Consider the following 13327-nt stretch of genomic DNA (forward strand, 5'->3'; position numbering starts at 1 on the left):
TTTTAGAGATGTACGTTATGTCTATAACAGCATTCAGAGTATTACAACATCATTAAACTAGACTACTGTTCCTTCTATTTTGGGAGCCAAAACAGTAAAGCCAACTTTATCTAGTCCATATGGCACCACACACAAATGGTTACGTTGCAGATTCATTATAAAGGAGAATTCACATAATTGGAATCTTAGCACCTTTCAATGGGTGTGCTTCAGGGATAGTGTCATGTGTACTTAAAAGGGAGCACTGCAGAATAAATTCTGGGGTTTTTTTTGCTGAATTTCACAATCAAAACATGATTTTGTCATCACCCATGGTTGATATCTGGAAGCAACGAAAGCTGCTGAAAAATAAAAAACAAGTTGCAGCTTTCTCCATGCATCATTCCTGAAAAATGCTCATGTTGGAATTTGAACATTCTGTCTCTGTTAGACCATGAGATGCGACGTATACAACAATCGCCTGATTCTTTTTTCCACCCAAAAAGCTTATATGATACCGCAGGGTTAAAGGTGACCAAAATCTCCCTTGACTCATAATGCTAAACAGCTGTAATAAAAAGGTCGTTGTGCTAATACATAGCATTAATATATGTGTGGGTCAGGTGCCCCAAATGCCAGAAAACTTCTTAATGTTATCAATCTAAATATTAAAAATTAATTACTATTAACTTGCATTATTGAATTGAACCAGAGGTATACATTTTGTTAAAATGCATATTTAAATACAATGTTTTGATGTTTCAGTTCAGTGAATTTTCCTTTGTTTTAAACAGAAAAAGCCATTGTCTGCAATAATAAAAGAAGTCTGTGATGGGTAAGTTCTGCTCTGTATCTAGAAACTGGATATTATACTTTCTTTCATTGCTAAAATAAATAACAGGCATAGATTTTCTGCGGGATAATTCAGATGTCCATAGACACTGCTGATTAGTTTAATACATTTTGAAGTTGTTTTATCTTTAAATTTAGAATAGGTAATATCTATTGAATCAATTGCTTGAAAAGTTGTGCATTGGTGTGGACTTATATTTATTTCTGTTAAGATGGAAATTTATTCCTATGCAGAAAGCCAACAAATTGCCTATGTATTGTATCAATAGGCATGTCTACACAAGATATTTATTGTGCTAATATTAGATATTTAGATAATTTAGATATTTACTAATTAGCTCTGCAGTAAATGTCACACGTTTACACGTGCACCTCTATTAGGCTGCAGTAAATTAATTTACTCTGCAGCAGGATAGTACTTAAATACAAGTACTAACCTGCCGCAGAGTAAAAAAAACTCTATGTGCTACGCTGAAGCACCCTTATGCCCCAGCCAGCCCCTCTGCAGCACATTGAGCCAGGCAGAGCAGTCCTAGGTTGGCAGGGTGACCAGTTGATTCCCCAGGCACCTGGGGCTGCTCTGACCTGGCTCAACGTACTGCCATCCTGAGCGCACATGTAAATGTGCCCCTGGGATCAATAAACTCTGGTGCAATAAGTACTGGAGTTTATTACATTGCATTAATATGTATGTGTAGCTGTGTCCAGTGAGTGATATTAAGTGTTGAAGGGAGAGAGTTTACCCTAAAACTTTAGAGTGCACCTACTTTTATTGCCCAGATGTTCCAGTTCACAATTTAGGAGATCACTGAATAGACTGCAATACGTATTTTTAAGCTTAGCTGCTGTAACTGCTGTACAATTGTCTATTTCCTGGTAGTAGTGGCATGGAACTAAAATATTGAACATAATAAGCATGTTGCCAAGCTGATATAACAATTGAGTAAGAAGCAGGAGAAACTGTAGCATTTTTAAATATTTAAACAGCATGTTTAATGTGTGTAAAATAATGCTCTTTTAATGAATTTTATCCAGTATTATAGCAGAGCTGAAACTTATTTACAGTCATTTAAACTATAGCTAAAATATAGTAAAAATTAATTATTGTATTATTATTTGAATACTGTGTCCCTAGCACTGAGAATAACAACCCAAATTTCTCTTCAGTCACGGTTCCAGCACAAGGGTCTGACATTATAGAAACATTTATTGTAATGACTTCAGTGGGTCTCCCATGCTGATGAAAACTACACATTAGCATGCTTCTATACGAGACGTTTTACTCGCTTAGAGCCAATTACTGTGCAATAAGCATCATTGTCTACACATGCAGGTGCTTACTGCATAGTTAATTGGCTCTAATCATGAGTACATTTGCTACCTGTATATACAAGTAGCAGATTTACTCCTGATTATGTATTGTTCAGTAGTGAATGTGTAGACAGCCAACCAGGAGCAAATGTGCTCTTGGTCAGCTGGCCAGCAGGAGGCGGGAAATTGCTTCCTTCCCCTAGGAGCTACCCGCTGCTGGGGTTGGCTCTACCACTGGTGCCTGGGTGGGGACAATGTCCCTCTGTCGTGACAGCAGGGAGATCCTAGCCCCTGCTTCATGATCACAATTGGGGAGCGAGACCTGGGAGATTCTTATCTCTCAGCCCTAGCTCTGTAGTTGGGAGGGGGACGGTATGAGATGCAAATCTCCCAGCCCAGGCCGTGCAACTGTGGAGTTAGGGCTGTGAGATAAGAATTTCCCGTCCCCCGCCCTGCAATCATGGAGCAGGGGCTGGGTGCTCCCTGCTGCCAAGACAGGGAGATATTGTCCCTGCCTGGGCTCTGGTGGCAGAGCTCACCCTGGCAGCAGGCAGCTCCTGGAGGCAGGGAGCAATGACTCAGAACCTGGCAGGAGACAGCTGCCTCTTGGCCTCGTGTTCCCTGCCAGCCCCTAGTCTAGTATCCGGGGGAGCCTAGAGCTGCTGGGGCTAGTGTGGGGCTGGGAGGGAGTGATCAGCAAATCTGCTCCCATGTCCCTGCACGTGTAGATGCTTGCCCATGGTGGGTATACTCTAGTAAACCACAGAGCGTTTGCATGTTTAGATGGGCCCATAGTGATGTTCATGGGACTGAGCCAAAAACTCAGATCAAATATCTTTTATTTTAAACAATGTGCTACCATGCAGAATTTAATCTACTTCATACTTCAGCAATTTTGTCCCCACAAAATGTTTTATATTGAATTTTGGTATTTGAAATAAGTCTTTACATTTGTAGCATCTCTCTTAGTCAAACCCATGTGAAGCTTAGGTCTTTTGGTTTCAACTATTCAGACAGGGAGGAACAGAACTATATTATATTTAACATTGGTATTTGTTTTTATTTCTCTCTCTCACTTTCCTTTGTTCACTGGACCCATTTAAAGCTATAGGTAGATGTAAGAAGCATGTGAGTAAAGTGGACTCTTGCTTGACAACTGTAAATTTCTATAATGCAAAAGTTTCTTTCTTTTACCTTTCTCTTTCTGATGCCTTTATTTTCATATTTTAAGGTGGTCTCTTGCAAACCATGACTATTATGCACTGCAACATGCTGATGGTTCTAATTTCTACATTACAGAAAAGGTAGGTAAACTAATCCACCTTACTTCTGCATGTTCTATTAAAATGAATTTTGAAGCTCATATATAGAGGAGGAAATATTTTTCTTTCTAAGTACCTAGACCAGCCAGTTTGGAATGAGTCAGCCTTACATCATTCTGCCTAGCTGTCTGAATTCTAGATGGAAACGTTGTAATAACACATTTCTACATCAGAACTGCAATACATATATCTGAGTGCTTTTCAGTGGAATTTCCCATTTGTCAGGACTGGTCAGTATGCTGCCACTGATTTCTTCTTTATTAATTGAGATGACTCTGAGCTGTAATTTCAGAAAATTTGTTGCATATTTAGAGCCACTAAACTACTGCTAATATCAGTGGGATGGTACAAAATGTAAAATGACACGGAATTTGGCTCAGAGCCAAATAAGGATTACAGTTTAAGCTTGGGGGCTAATCATGCCAACCCTTTTTGCTGAGTAGAGGGGTCTGTACACTTTGGCTATACTAGCAAAATATGGCTGCTGTAGTTCACTCCTGCCAGTAGCATTTTTACCACTGACCCTGTAGCCCTGGTTCAACTAAATAGCAATTGTTAAATGGTTCTATTTAAAAACAGCAGAGATGATGATTGTTGAATAATGACATACGGTTTTGTGTACTTTCTGTAAGAAATTTGAAGTCCAGGGAATAACATCATCCTAAATTGAAATTGACTCTTAAGATTGCAGTTCATTAGATATTTAGCTTCACAGATTGTTTAGTGCTTGCGTGAGCCAGTTCAGATAAGGGTAAAGTTAGTGTTATCTTGCATTAAATTTAGTGTGATCTCTGAGCTTTGCCAGCTTGTAATGGTTTATATAAAAACATTTCCATTTTTAAACACTTTTTGTAATGTGCATGCATGAAGTGGAAGGAACGGGAGTTTGCAAACTTTAAATGCTAAAGGGTAAGAGTCAAAATCATGATTTGAACCTTACAATGTACTGCCTGATTACATGGAAGATTTCAAGCCTCATTGGGACCACAGAGTATAAATCAGTGGTTCCCAACCCCGGGTCGCGCCCAAATGAGGGTCACGGGGACAATGCTGGTGGTACCACACACAAAAGCACCCCATACCGGGAGCTCCCCCAGCCCCAGGCTGCCGTCGCAGCCGCGGTCTGCTCCCAGCAGCAGGTCACAGAAAACAAGGTTGGGAACCCCTGGTATAAACTAATGTATACGTTGTCCAACAGCATACGCTCTTTATTAATTAAGAATTGCCACTCATCAATAACTTGTCAGTTGATTGATTAAAATTTGTCTGATTGTTTTTAGAATTGCTGGTGTAAATATTTAAAAAATGTAAAATAAGACTGCTGTTCAGAGCTTTGATGGCTATTAAGTCTATTCACATTGCAGACATTCAATCCTTCAGCTGCTGGCATGTGTACATAGTCAATATACTATCAGGAGGAAGTTTACAGGAAATTGAAATATATAAGAATACAGTACTTTTAGGCTAAAGAAAGCTTCAGCACACTACTTCTGTTTTTTCTTAGTGGCTGATCTAGTTGAAACTAAGTGCAAGGACTGTGTAATGCTTGCCACCTCCCTATTACAAGCAGCACTTCCGTTCCAGCTTTGTATATGTTATTCTAGTTCAAATGTTTTAGATCCCCAGATACCCTGGCAATAAGTGATTCACAAAAATAAACAATTATGTAAGCATAAAGAGTAATTAATTAGTGTAGCTCTACTAAACCTGGAATATGTAGTCAGAAAAGGATATAGTCATTTAAACATTTCTAGGTTCTACATGTATTTCCAGTGTAACTGCTGAGCTTGTTAAAATTACAACAGTGAATTTGGTCTAAAGATTGCATGTGCTGTGGTGCTACAAAGATGGTATTCTTAACCTGGGCAGAAAAGGCCTGTTCAAAAACTTGCTGAAATAAATAGGAAGATTCCCTGATTTCACCAGAGGACTCTGGAACATGTCCTGGTGGAGCTGCATATTTTTTTCTAGCTGTTTTCTTAATAGCAGTTTGGTTTTGCCCCAGCTGGGACTTCTGATGAATTGGGGAGATGCTTATTGTATGGTCACCAGCTGCTTAGTGTAGTTCCAGTTAGAACTTGAGCTCATTTTACTTCCTCAGCTCAAAATAGTGGGGGGGGGAGGGGGAAGAGGAAGAAGGTGGGAGAAACTTTGACAGTTAAATGTGTAGAAAGACTGAATTTAGCAAGATGGTAGAGAGGCAGCCTACTAGATTGATTTGCTTATACTTTTTAAATAGACCACTTTCAGTTTTTCATGGAAAAGTTTGTCACCCCAGGCAACTTTCTCCATGTCCCCCAGCTGGTTGCAGGATCTCCCGCCTTTTCTTTTGTTCCTCTTTAAAAATTTAAATGGATAGATACATCAAAGGGTTCCATGAAGGAAACTGTTGAAGTAATTAATTTAGGGAATGGCTGTTGTTCTTCTCTCTTCCTGAATTAAATAATGTGAATGCTTTTGCAAATCTCAGTAAATTGTGACACACATTTTCTAGCAAACAAGGCACAACTGAACTTGCTTGTTTGCATTCAATTGCTTCCAAGAAGCAAAATGTGAGCAATTACATAGACTATTTGAGTGGACAGAGCTGGGGGTACATTTATTCACACAGAACTCCTCAGCTTCACCTTCACTCTGGTTGATTGTGTCATGAAGATAATTCATGAGGGGTATCTGTTCTGTTCACTAGAAAGTTTAGAGATTTTAAAATGTTTTTAGTTCATGTTAAGGCAGGGAAGGGACTAACGGTACTCTTTTGGGTGTACTGAAAGAAGATTTTGAGGAGTTTGTTTATTTCATCTTGGAAATATGTAGTATGTCTGACACTGAGTCACAAAAATGAGAGAGAAAACAGCATTAAATGCCACTAGTATTACTCAGATATCTGTGACTTCAGTAAATGTAGTTCACTGTTTACCACTGCCCATTAGATGAAGGCTGTAAAGAGAGGCTGGTGCCCCTTCAACATGGTCTGCCCACCCTCTTCTTAGGAATGTGCTATTGCTTCCCAAAAGAATGCAGAAAAAACACTAGGGCTCATGCCAATCCTGTGTTCTTCAGGGAAGTTAATGAATAGCTGGAATAAAGCACTGATCACTTTAACTCTCATGCTGGACAATTTACTCTTGACTCTTATGGGAGGTGAGTACTAAAGCACATATAAATTATTTTGTGCCTTAAATAAAGATGAATCCTGCCCTATATAGGTGTTCAGAAGTCGTTTTTGCAGGTCATATTTGCTGAGTTTGTTGCTTGTTAATTTATGACCTTTCTGCTATAGATGCCTATTATAAGACTTGCTATATTTAAGTTCTTGGAAAGAAAAGAAACACAAAACTCTATATGAAGTAACATGAATCTTTTTATTTCATGAATATGAGACTGTTCATGGCTTACAATTATTTTTATTTTTGGGTGGTGAGAAGTACACAGGTGCTTTGGTTGTTATAAGGAGAACTCATATTTTTATATTTGATCTTCATTTTGACATGCTGCCTTTTTAAAAGAAAAAAACAAACAAGTTGTCCTCTCTCCACAGTAGAGTTACCATATGCCTGGGTTTTCCCAGACATGTCCTCTTTTTTGGCCTTTTTCCTCATGTCTGGGCGGGTTTTTAAAAATGAGAGCAAATGTCTAGGTTTTTGTTCTTCCTCTTCTCTTCCGGGCCAGCTGCAGGGGCAGGCTGCTATGGGTTGGGAGTAAAGGGTACTGGCAGGGCTGGGTGGCAGGGGGTTGTGGGTCGGGAGTGAGGGGGGCTGGCAGGGCAGGGGTTTAGGAGTGAGGGGCAGAGGCAGGGCATGGGCATATCATTGCCCTCCTCCTCACTTTTATATGCCTCTCCCTAAGATCACTAAGAATAAATCACTATTCTTCTCCCCTGCTGCTTTACACTTGAATAGCATACTTCCCCCAGCACACCTTGCTAGTAAGGTTGCTGCTGTTTTCTGCCTGCTCCCCTAGCACCAGCAGAGAGTATCAGTCTCCTCTAACCCCCTGTCCATGGCCTAAGACCATGGTTCTGTACTATATGTTTGACATGAATGGCTATGACTAGGGTCCTACCAAAATTTTGGGTAGGCCCTGCAAAAAAGCATGAGCTCTGTGGAAAAAAAAATGGGGTCTGCGCTTTTGGCAGGCTCCATGGAAAAAAAAAAAAAACCCTCACCGAAAATATAATACTGCCTTCCTCTGGGTTTCCAACTGCTCTTGTGGCTGTTGTGGCCACTTGGACTAGTATGATCAAGTTTGTGGCCTGGTGGTGAAGCCCGCCATGGTGGTGGTGGTGGGGTGGTAAGGGGGAATGAGAGAAAGGGAGGTGAAGAGGAAGTTTGTTTTGATTGAACTTGACAGAGGAGCAGGTATAAGCTAAAGGAAACCAAATCACCCTTTTATTTAAAAAAAAAAAAGTTCCCTCTGGAGTTTGTATCTTCTTTAAACATAATGCAACTTCATTCATTCATTTTTGACTGCAGTCAGGTATTAGTCAGTCACATTTTTTTGGTTGCCATCAAGCTTATTTTTGACACCTGCAAAGACGCCCCGTTTCTGTTTCTTTTGTACCACCTACGGTTTGCTTTCATTCGTAAAAATTTCACTTATGAACATCAGTGCATGAAAGGAGGAGTAGGCAGTGGGTTCTCTCCATCTATTTTGAGAACATTTTATATTTGTATTGTTTTGCAATAAGGTCAATACCTTGTTTTTCAACTTTTTGCTCCCTCCTCACAAGTAGTCAGCTCCATAGTCCATTTGCAAATGCAATGCTCTGTTTTGTGAACATGAGTATAGTAACCAGCATTCCTTCTGTCTTAAAGGTACTTTTACTTGTGACCTATTTTTCGGTGAATAAAACCTGTAATTGTATACTCTGGTGAAATTCCACCACACCATTGTAAGCTCTGTGTGTAGGAGGCTATGCAAATGATAGAACAAGAAATGAACCTTTTTGTAGTCTTTACTTTTTCATTACTGTTTCTGTTGAGCTGTATGCAAATGTGCTGAGTAACAGTGGGTTTCAGTGGTTGACCTAGGACTACTTATGCATTTTTAGAAAAATCTGAAAATGGGAGACAGCATGGAAATTATTTAGTCCTAGTTATCTAGACCAGGATATCTAGTCTTGCCCTTTCAGTGTTACTGGCTGCAGCATATTCCCTGGGGAATACTGTTAACTGCTTGGTACAGTTTGTACTTCAAATGATAGGAAGCAATGGGGAGGTTCATCACTTCTTGGCAAACTGTGCCACTATTTGAGAATCACTTTTAAAATTCTTCCTTGTGTTCCTCCTACATTTTCTTCTGGAAAAAAAAAATCATTCTTTTATTTCTACTACTTGGATTAGTATGAACAAGTCGCATTCCTCCTGTTTTCTTGCAGCTTCTTGATGATTAGCCACTTGATTAGCTTTTTTAGCATCTTGGAGGAGGAGGTTGTTGTGGCAGTGGTGTGTATACATTTGTAAGCCTCTGCTTCATGTTTACTTCACCCATATAGATCAGTCTTTGTCGTTTCAGTCATTTTTGCCTCTACTTTTTGACAGGGTGTATCTTGCTGTTGCATTCTGGTCCAGCATTAATGCAGATATGCTCAAGCCAGAGCTATTTAGACACTGCCTTGATTCCAGTTATTCAACTGAAAATTTCAACAGAATTGACTTTTGTATGTATATATGTAAATCTTTAATGTGTGGAAAATTGTCTTATATATTGAATATTCATGTTAAATGCCTTGACCTTTATCTTTTAAGAGTTTTACCTAGGTTGATAGACAACTCTGCCTTATTGGCAAAATTCTGTTGAAAAGTTTCACTTATTAGAATATTACCATTGTATCTGCTAATATATTTGGTGTGGAGCATGCATTTTCCACTTGCTTTGAAAATGTACTCATCCTTTATTTTGGATGTATGTGCAAATACTGTTTTTATCTCTGTAGACTGCTGTACTTTAAATAATAAAGCCCTCCAAATCCTTTCCAATTCACACCTAAAACCTGTCCTGCCAATACCATAAACTTACTTGGGGGAAGGGGAAGTCTTTCCTTAGCAGAATAGTCCATCCCTTAAAGAGGGAACAATCAGCCTTGTTAAGGAAACTCATGTGGTCACATTTGGAGTACTGTATCCAGGAATCTTTGGCCCCACTCTGCAGAAAGGATGTGGAGAAATCAGAGTGTCCAGCGAAGGGCAGTGAAAATGGTGAGGGGGCTGGGGCATGTGACTTCTGAGTAGAAGCTGAGGGAGCTAAGTTTATTTAGTCTGGAGAAGAGAAGACTGAGAGGGGATTTAATAGCAGCCTTCAATTACCTGAAGGGGGGTTCAAAAGAGGGTGGAGCTAGACTGTTGTCAGTGGTGGCAGATGACAGAACAAGGAGCAATGGTTTCAAGTTGCAGCAAGGGATGTTTAGGTTAAATATTAGGAAAAACTTTCTCACTAGAGGGGTAGTAAAACAGGTTACCCAGAGAGGTGGTGGAATCTCCATCCTGGGAGTTTGACATGGCTAGACAAAGCCTTTGCTGGAATAATATAGTTAGGGCTGGTCCTGCCTTGAGCAGGGGGTTGGAATAGATGACCTTCTGAGGTCCCTTCCAACCCTAACTTTCTCTGATTCTCTGACTTGGGTAAAGAGGGAGTATCTCACTGGGAGTTTTAAAAGCTCCCTGAAGAGAAACCAAGCTGTGAAGGGAACAGTTGGCTGCAAGGCATAGCCAGACTGCTATCAGAGCAGAAAGGAGCTTTTCTCCTAGTGTCCAGGAGGGGACACAAGGATGTTGTTGTAGTTCTGTTTATTTCTTTGCTCTAAGATTTGAATTTGCTTAGGAGAACTGGCTGAGGATCTCATAAGTGCTCAGACTCTTCTGCAGAAGTCAGCAGGTAAAAATGACCTAGACTCTGAGGCTTACCTGAACCAAATTGTAGAATCAGCAAGATGGGAGAGGAGACGATATGAAATGATGAAATTGTATTTAATAGAATAGATTTCAGTACAGAATTTCTATATGGATTGATCTTGCTATAAGTAACCTGCCCACTTTTCTGGTGCATGTTGGAAGTTGTATTTTTCTGAAATAACTGCCTTATTATGTAGTGTAATCTTAAAAAGACATGCTAAAACTTTTTTAAAAATTTACTTGTATATTATACTACTGTTACCCCTCTACAGAGCAATTAATAGTTGTCAACTTCCCATTGGATAGTAAGTCAATGATTTAAAATTTATGTATGTTCTTGTTTAATTTATCCTACTATAGCTGTCCTTGAACAGCTGTGGGCAAATGCCACATAGACAGTTTACCCTCCCCTTTAGAAACCTTGGCCAAATCACTGATTCTGGTTCTTAGAGGAAATGTTCCTCCAAATGTTTCTAACCAGTAACAAGTAAGGTAGAACACTTCTCTTCCTGTTCGCAACAGCTCCCTCAAAACAAAACTTTACAAAATGAGTAATACACTCATTTCTTCTCATTCTGAGCATTGCTCACATGCCAAGAGAAAGAACTTGCAATTTATGTGGGCCTCTCTTAACTTTCAATGCAATAATACCATAGATTGATTAACCCCCCCCCCCCCCCAAAAAAAAAAAAAATCTTAGAAAACCTAAGTTAGTATAAGAATGATGTTGTACCTGTGATGGTCCAAAGAACCTGTCTGTTATTTTCAGTGTATACTGTTTGATTGCCATTGCATTGTGTTCCATTTGGACAGTGAACAGTGAGAAAGTCACGGAGATATTCATTAAATATATTTCATAATCCCTAAAGGTGAAAAATGCTTTGGCATTTTGGAGAGAAGTTCAGTGAAAAGAAAAGACCAAACAAAGGAACAGTTATTATTGGCTGTAAACGTATAGATTTGTAAATGTGTAAGTTTGGGATTTCTTAAAGCTGAGCATAAAATGAGCCACGCTCAAAAATGTTTGCTCAGTTCTGAAAAATGAGTTGAATGCTGAGTGAGCTATACCACAAGAACCAAAGTCTTTAGGTGGCTTTCCCCAAATATGCTAGGAAAGCATTCCATTCCAACCCGTTGCAGCAAGTGAAATCATGAGGCATTTAAGAGATACAAGAGATTGATAGGACATTTATATGACAAAGTAAACATTTTGTTTGGCTTGGCAAATTTTAAGTGTCTTTCCAGCAAAACCCTTTCTAGATAGCTTGGCTATTTTGATGGCATCTGAGTACATATCTTCATCCCGTTTCAGGCTTCAGGGTCCGCTTTTAAATTCTCCTGGGACTTCTAGGCACTACCTCAACTAAAAAACAAACAAACCTAAGAACACATGTTAAAGGGATGGCACAGAAGAATAATGAGCATGGTGATAGAGAAATTTTGAAAAGGAAATTTCACTGATTTGCTTGTGTATTCCTCCTTTGATTACAGCGAATGCACTCTTATTTAGACCCCTTATATTAATGACTATTTTTTAAACTGCAGGCAAAAGATGAAAACTTAAGATACTATTGTGCCTGTCAGGGGAACTTGGCATATGATTCTGTCTGAAACCTGAAGAAATCTCTGTTGGACAATAACATGAAATAAAAAGGCCAAATGTTTACAATATATGTAAGCAAAATATGTTTTGATAGGTCACTATACAATGATACATACATTCCTCTTATATCCTGAACTGAAATGTAAGTATAGTGAAATGAAGCTCCTTCCAAAGTCACTTTTTATATATTTTAGTTGTGGTATTCACATACACGATGACGAGAATAGGGATTGTTAGGTGTTGCATAGTAGTACAATAGAGGGAAACAATGTACTGTCTGGTCTCCTGCTAGACGTTATTGTGTAAAAAGTACTCCTTATTTTGGCTCTCACATAACTGTTACGTACTTTTAGGTGACCATTTTAAAGAATCTCTTGCTGTAGAAGAATATTAAACTTCTTTAGCTTTTTTTTTTTAAATGCATCTCCTCACTGACCAAGTTGCTGTTCTAATGTGGGTCAGCCATCTTAATGATATTTATGAATCCAGTGCACATCTGAGAAACAGATTGCTCGTTTTCCAAGGATATCAAATGCATTTTACATTCTAGATTAGTGGCATATCCTGCCTAGATAACAATGACACTTATTCTGAGTGCCAAAGCCTAGATGTTGTGCTCAAATGACATTCTGTTACCCTGAATGAAAACCCCATGAACAGTCTCCCTAGCACTAAGCAGATTAGCTGTATATAAATGTTTCAATTGAAATTAACTAACGGCATGATGCAGTACTCAGTATGCTAATGTAGAAAATCCTCTTGGTTTAATTGTGAGTTTACAGACTGTTTCCTTGTAGGCTCTTAAGTCATTATATAGAATGGATAAACAAAATTGGATTTTTGATTGGCGTATATCTAGCTTCTCTTACGTTTTGGCCAGCCTGCTGTGTTTTTATAGCTGGTGCTTTGAATAAATTCAACCAGAAGGTGTAAGCAATGTTCCCTAAATCCTCGTCTACACTATGATTTTACAGACTACTAATTTTCAATACATCTAGCTCCAGTAGTGATGGCACCAATACAAGTTGTAACATAGGAAATGCACCTTGCTCTAAGAAATATGTGATAGCTCTGTGTTAAAAATGTTTTTACTTTGTCTAGGCTACAGCTTCTGATACTTATTGGGAACTTTTGGGCCTGAAAACCTTAGTGTAGGCTCAGGTTGGTCAACAAGCAGGAAGGTACCAAACAAAATCGCTTATAGCACTTCTTGTGTGGTATGGTCTCTCTCTTCTGTACATTTGTTTCTTGTACTGACACACATTTTACTTCAGCATGTATTTACCTAATCAGTTTTTCTATCTATACCGCCATAGTCTATGAGCTGCACCCAGGCACCTAGAAATCATTTCAGCAATCACTTCCTGTCT

At 39.1% G+C, this 13327-nt stretch overlaps 1 protein-coding gene across 4 annotated transcripts in view; it reads left to right on the forward strand.

The window, feature by feature from the left end:
• The window catches only part of ELMO1 (engulfment and cell motility 1), a 462043-nt gene that overhangs the window by 115030 nt on the left and 333686 nt on the right, over positions 1–13327 (forward strand). For all 4 annotated transcript variants that reach the window (XM_025211243.1, XM_006029749.2, XM_025211244.1 and 1 more), the window contains exons 4-5: positions 774–814; positions 3374–3446. In XM_025211243.1, coding sequence (XP_025067028.1) covers positions 774–814; positions 3374–3446 — 114 coding nt within the window. The remainder of the gene's footprint in view (positions 1–773; positions 815–3373; positions 3447–13327) is intronic.

The sequence above is a fragment of the Alligator sinensis genome, unplaced genomic scaffold (assembly GCF_000455745.1).
Source record: "Alligator sinensis unplaced genomic scaffold, ASM45574v1 scaffold254_2, whole genome shotgun sequence".
Classification (NCBI taxonomy): domain Eukaryota; kingdom Metazoa; phylum Chordata; order Crocodylia; family Alligatoridae; genus Alligator; species Alligator sinensis.